Source organism: Sitophilus oryzae, unplaced genomic scaffold (genome assembly GCF_002938485.1).
Source record: "Sitophilus oryzae breed Bouriz unplaced genomic scaffold, Soryzae_2.0 scaffold_927_pilon_pilon, whole genome shotgun sequence".
Taxonomy (NCBI): domain Eukaryota; kingdom Metazoa; phylum Arthropoda; class Insecta; order Coleoptera; family Curculionidae; genus Sitophilus; species Sitophilus oryzae.
The window spans coordinates 17,803-24,286 of NW_022147558.1; the positions used below are offsets into that span (position 1 = coordinate 17,803).

The 6,484-nt window shown below is 31.0% G+C and overlaps 1 protein-coding gene across 1 annotated transcript; it reads left to right on the plus strand.

Annotated features, from left to right (window-relative positions):
* The first annotated feature begins 1,562 nt into the window (after positions 1–1,562).
* LOC115890811 (phenylalanine--tRNA ligase beta subunit-like) lies at positions 1,563–6,466 on the plus strand. Its single transcript, XM_030911161.1, has 7 exons — positions 1,563–1,764; positions 1,815–1,870; positions 1,922–2,082; positions 2,146–2,357; positions 2,954–3,081; positions 3,133–3,312; positions 6,257–6,466. Exons 1-7 carry the CDS (start codon positions 1,707–1,709, stop codon positions 6,464–6,466), a joined length of 1,005 nt encoding a protein of 334 aa, XP_030767021.1. The 5' UTR covers positions 1,563–1,706.
* Positions 6,467–6,484: the final 18 nt, after the last annotated feature.

Below are 6,484 nucleotides of genomic sequence, written 5' to 3' on the forward strand. Positions count from 1 at the left end.
TCTCTCTCTCTCTCTCTCTCTCTCTAACGGAATTTTAAATTATGTCTTTATTTTCGAGAAAATTTAATCCAAACATACGGAATATTTTGTTGATGTTTGACCATCAAAATCTTAAAAATAAAGAAGTTATCTAAAAATGTGCTACAATACGGATATAGTATAATCCTTTATCTTTAATTTCCTTCTTCATTTCGGTAAAAAATACCTAGACAGTTTTAAATAAAACGTTAAATGCCCTAACAGTTTTTCTTAGTAAATTTTTAACAGTTTTTCTTAGTAAATTCTAAATATTTCTTACTCACTTTCGGGTATATTTGTCTCCAAATATATCGGTGCTCCCTCGTAACTGACCACTTCACCATCTTCCCCGTAAAACACAGATATATTGCCCAGGTATTTTGTGTAGGCGGAGGCTTGTACAATAAGCACCTCCTTGTTATTTTTGCTAGTTACTATAGTAGGGTAGGGTCCTCCAGGTGTGTCTGGACCTTGTGGATTATCTGCAAATCCATAGGGTTAAAGGGATATGATATATTCTTATGTGAGAGGCTTTATCAGGATTTTGCTAAGTCTGTCTTAAGTTTTAGTATATCCCCGTATAGGAGTTGAAAAACATATTTTATTTCTATGTACTATATGATCGAGAAAAAAAAACGGCGTCAGAGACGGCTGGGGAATATCTATCGATGATGTTTTGTCGAGGTCAAGTCTAGACGTTATTTACTTGATCGTATCCTTAAAATAGGGCTGAATGTAAAAAACTGCTTAAGCATGACGGAAAAATTCTGTTTTACGTTTTTTTGCATGAGTGTATTATTTTCACCCCCAATTATGACTTTTATTATGTTTTTAAATAGATGCTTCAAGTTTTTAACTAAATTAAGTGAATATTTATGTTTTAGGTACTTGAAAGTACTAGACATGTCTAAACTAAATTCTGCACATGGATAGAACTATCCGAACTGAGTCTCGACGGACAGACGGTCATTTTAATACAAATTTTGTAAAAGTTGAAAATTATTTATTACCCTTTTCAACGTAAGAACTGTCAGTAAGAAGTTTCACTTCAAATATGCGCACATCTATGATGCGCACATAGTGCACATATAATTTTTTTTAATATTAATCTTCTATTATACTAATTTTATGTATTAGTGGTAAAATAAACTAGATTTTCATGCCGTCTTCATAGTTATGCAGACCGTATACCTGTTTATAATAGTAGGGTTCAATATTTAGACTCGAATAAAAGTCCTAAACAAACATTGCAAACATCCTGAGCATAAAATGCAAGCTATAAGAACACAGATATGGACTTAAGTCTATATCTCTGGATTAGAAAGTTCTCTGCAAAAAAATATCGTTACTGTGTTACGTAATTGTATCTAGTTCATTGAAGTGAAGGAATCGTAAAAGTCGATTCGTTATGAGAAATTGAATCGTGTGATTCGATTCACTAAAAAAAAATGCCCATCACTACTCCCTAGATCTAGAGACTTTATAATGTTTATAATATTCAAATATGAAGTTGGCAACCATACCAAATGTCAACGGGTGTCACGACCGGCGCGCTACCTGTCGGTGAATCGGTAAAAAAAAATTAAAAAAAAGTTTTTTGAAGTAATGTGGTTTTAATTTCTTTTTTCAATTTTATTCCAATAACAGTATTTAAATAGTTAATTTTCCGAATTTATAAATTATTTAAGATGCCTACGATAGCCGTAAAAAGAGATCTCCTCTTTCGATATTTAGAAAAAACCTACAGTAAGTTGTTTTTATCTTTTAGGTTAGATTTTTAAGTTCTGTTTTTTTAGCCGACGAAGAGTTTCAGAAAGTATGCTTCGAATTCGGCCTGGAATTAGACGATATCGTACGTATCTAACGCTAATTTAATTCATACGATAGGGATTTTGTATTTCAGACAACCGAGAGACAAATGATCGCCAGAGAACAAGGCGACGAATCGAGATCAGTCGAGGGGGCCTCGGAAGAGATAATTTATAGAATCGATATACCAGCAAACAGGTACGATCTACTTTGCATAGAAGGACTGGTATTAGGCATTAAAATCTTCCAGGGAAGGTATGTTTTCTCCGTGAATTTGAATGCACAGCATCAGCAAGTTAATTTTGTTATTTCCTTTAGTTTGAATGCTCCAGTTTTTCGGACAGTGGGTTCCGGAATAAACGTTCCCTTAAAAATAAATGTCAATCCTTCTGTGGCGAACGTTAGACCTTATATAGTTGGTGCTATTCTTAGGAACATTACTTTCACGTGCGATTCTTATATGAGTTTTATTGATTTGCAAGATAAGTTGCATCAAAATATCTGTCGAAAAAGGAGTTTGGTAGCCATAGGTCTGTATATAATTACCCAGGGAATATTTGTGAACGTTCAGGATGATGTGTAGGAATGTTCCCTTATAAGAGCATGTATGAGCACTAACAAGCATATTTAAGCACAAACAAGATTCTTTACTTTTGAATCTAAATAACAAATCTTTTTACAAAAATAGTATTTTCACTAATAGTTATTACAGTAGAGGGTTGGAACCTTTGGTGTTACACAGCAAAATAAAACACTAAATCACGACAATACACCAAAGCGGTTAGCGAAACGCGCGTCCAGTGTAAAAGTAAAAGTGTTTTGGTGTATTGTGGTGATTTAGTGTTTTACTGTATATTTGTTCTCAATTTTTTCATATTTGTGTTCTGAATGTTCTTGAAATTTTCATTTTCCTTGAGAATAATAAGAAAATAAAAGAAAATTCAGATTAAAACTTGGAAAAGCAACTGATTATTTTCCAATCTATGTTCTTTTTTCAATTATTTTTGCTCAAATCTGCTTGTCTAGTCTTGTTCGACGTAGGGGAACAAACGCTCTCCAAAAATAAATACATGAGCATTTTACAATAGCCTTGATCATTTTGAGTAATTTTGGAAAAATATTATAGGAACTCATGATTACGATACTATTCAAGGGCCATTTACATACGAGGCTAAGGCACCACAAGATATTAAATTTGTTCCTTTGAATGAGGCTCAGGAATATACAGCTGAAGGATTAATGACCTTATATGCAGTAAGTTAAAAGAAAACGTTTGCCAGTGTTTAGTTTACAACTTTGTTTTAGAATCACGCACAATTAAAGCAGTATTTACCAATAATTAAGGATCAAGCTTTATATCCTGTGATCACAGACTTCAATGGAGTAGTATTGTCGTTACCTCCTATAATTAACTCTGATAATTCAAAAATAACTTTAAATACTAAAAATGTTTTTATAGAATGTACTGCTACAGATTTAACAAAGGTACGCATTTGATATATAGGGTGATTCACGGCGATGGCACGTTAAACGTTTTCGGAGAACCGGAGATAGATTTTTGTTTGAAAATTTGGATTTTTACATAAAGGCACCTGTTCCATCTATCTAAAATATTTTCAGTGTTACCATGTTGCCGCATCATTTGAAAACTGGTAGCATCTTTCTTATTTTAAATGGAACACCCTGTATATTATTACATTTTTGGAAACTACTTTGATATCTCATAATTTTTCTATTATACTAACCTATATCTATCTCTAATAGTTTTTGAGGTAAAAAATAAAACATGCGTAAAATTGACAAAAACATGATCGTGAATAACTATTGGTAAAATTATGAACTGAACATTTTTAAAGTTGATATTTGGGTTATAGGTTAACGTAAATCGTTATATTCGATCTATCTAAATTAACTGATTGGATATTACACAGTGCGTGAGCAAAAATATTATTTATATCCGTTTGTTATCAAATTACTCAAACCTTTGTCATTTTAAATTCAACCCTATGTATATTATTTAAAAAAACAAAACACTAAAAAATTGTTTTTAAACGACATATATCATGTTCCTATACCTAAACATGGTTTCTTAACTACAGCTATTTAAAAATTGGTAATTCTATTAATTTCATTTCAAGAATTTTGTTACCATGATAATTTCAGAAATTTAGCAAGTCTGATCAGTCCATAAGCGTCTAACGTACCATGGCTGTGAATCACCCTGTAGTTTGTCCATCAAAAAAAATATAGTATACATAAAAAATCAAACAAGACAAATCGAAAATAGTTAAAATATTACTGGGTAATTAATTAATACAGGGGGGCGCCTCTCATACGCCGCGGAAGCTCCAAGGAGAACGGTAGTTTATATCGAAATTAAATTTTGGCAGCATATGTAGATTAACTGAGCATTTTTTAAAAATATTTAGAATTATACAGTGTGTCCCCAAAAAAAGTTACACATCAAAGTTGTGTTTTTTCTAATGGAACACCCTCTATCTTAATTAATTTTCGGATTCTAGGAATGAAATAAAGGTGAGTTTTACTAAAGAAGCATATACCTAAAATTTAAGGATTTTGACATATTTCACATTTTGTGAAAATGAAGAGTAAATTTTAAATTTCGATAACAGCTACCTAAATTTTAGTTGCCCTTTTATAGCCTGATATTTAATTACAGTAGCCATTGTATGTTAAACCAAATTGAAATTTGACCCGAAAAGTTATACAGGGGGAGACAAAATTAATATGGAACATTAGTCACTTTTAAAAGCAAGTTACTCCTATATTTTAAATGGAACACTCAGTATATTTTCCGCTGTTCTATGGGGAATTTATATATCTTCAAAATATTATTAAGGTTGCCTACCCCTCAGACTAATATTTTTCTAGATATTTTAATTTTTATGATTTTGCGTCAGTAAATCTTAATTATTTGAAAAAATCTAGGGTATACCTTTTGTTAATTTAACAAAAATTAAAGATTCTAGAGTAAAATACTCAACGGTAATAAAAATATACACGTTTAAAACATATTTTAATTATTACAGAATTAAAACTAGATATAAATCTATAATTATGTGACAAAAATTAGCTAGATGAGATCATATGCTCAAAATGCTTTTTTTTCTGTTAACTGCATAAAATGATTGTTTTTTCAAAAGGATCTTTTCATTTTAAAAGGCATATGTGGAGTTCTACCTTGAAAAACAGCTACAATAATTTCTCTCATGTTGTCGACAAATAGTTGGTCGAGTTTTATAAACACTGCCTTTAACATATCCCCATAAAAAAACAGACTAGATAAAATCAGGAGCATTTAATTGGTGATTGCACACTGCATTCATCAACTAATAGAATCATATCAATTCTCTCTGATGTAGGATAAGTTTGCATTTGCGGGAAATTTCTGAGAATTTTTTTTGTTTTCACTGACACAAAATGATAATTAGTTGTTAGGGTTGGACTAACTAGACAGCTATGTTGAAGTAACGTCAGAGATATCACAGCCACCTAGATTTTATCAAATACTAAAGATCTGCTCAGATCAAATCATGTAAATGAAAATATCTAGGAAAATCTTTGTTTGAGGGGTAGGAAACCTTAATAGTATTTTGAAGAGACATGAATTCCCCATTGAATATTTGAATATGGGAGTAATATACTGGGTGTTCCGTTTAAAATAAAAAAGTAACATGCTTTTAAAGGTGTCCAATGTTCAATATTAATTTTGTCTCACCAATTCTGTATAACTTTTTGGATCAAGTTTTAATTTTATTTAAAGTACAATAGTTAATTTAACTACATATTAGGCTATACCGGGTAAATTCCAATTTAGGTAGCTTTTATTGTAATTTAAAAATTGTTCTTTATTTCTAGAAAATGTTAATTATGTCAAAAAGTTTACCTTTTAGTCATATACGTCTCTTATACAACTCACCTTTATTTTTCTCCCAAAATCCGAAAATCAATTAATATATAGGGTGTTCCATTATAAAAAACACAACTTTGATATGTTACTTTTTTTGGGGACACCCTGTTGAACTCTCTATATTTTTAAAAAGTGCTCTGAATTAACCTACATATGCTCACAAAATTTCATTTCAATACAAACTGTCGTTCTCCTTGGAGCCTCCGCGGCGTATGAGAGGCGCCACCCTGTATGTGAAAATTGAATTCTACACAACATTCCTCTTGACGTATTATATTTAATCATGTACCTTTTTAAATATTTAAGAAGCATTTTAAAAACTTTTTAGTCTACACTATAGCTGAGATAGATGTCTGCCATACTAATAATTGAGAAATATGTATTTTTTTCTTTTGCTTTGTTGAATATTGTCTGTCAAAATAGTAGATATATTCTCTTGCTGGACAGACTTTAGTTATTTATGCAACAATATTCTAATTGATTACTTCGAAAATTTAGGCAAAAATTGTACTGGATACTATAGTATGTATGTTCAGTGGATATTGCGCAGACAAATATTCAGCTGAAAATGTAGAAGTTTGTTATCCAGACCAAAGAGCTTTACTATATCCGGAATTGGCGTACAGAAAAAAGAAAGTATCTGCGAAAAGAGCAAACGGAGTTGTTGGCATAAAAATAATCGATATTTATTTTTCGAAAATATATTAATTTACTTACCTCATCTTT

Excerpts from the sequence above, each read along its gene's own strand:
- LOC115890811 (XM_030911161.1), top strand. The coding sequence starts at position 1,707 with ATGCCTACGATAGCCGTAAAAAGAGATCTCCTCTTTCGATATTTAGAA. Across the intron at positions 2,083-2,145 it reads ATTAAAATCTTCCAGGGAAG|TTTGAATGCTCCAGTTTTTC; the intron begins GTATGTTTTCTC and ends TATTTCCTTTAG. Across the intron at positions 3,082-3,132 it reads GATTAATGACCTTATATGCA|AATCACGCACAATTAAAGCA; the intron begins GTAAGTTAAAAG and ends ACTTTGTTTTAG.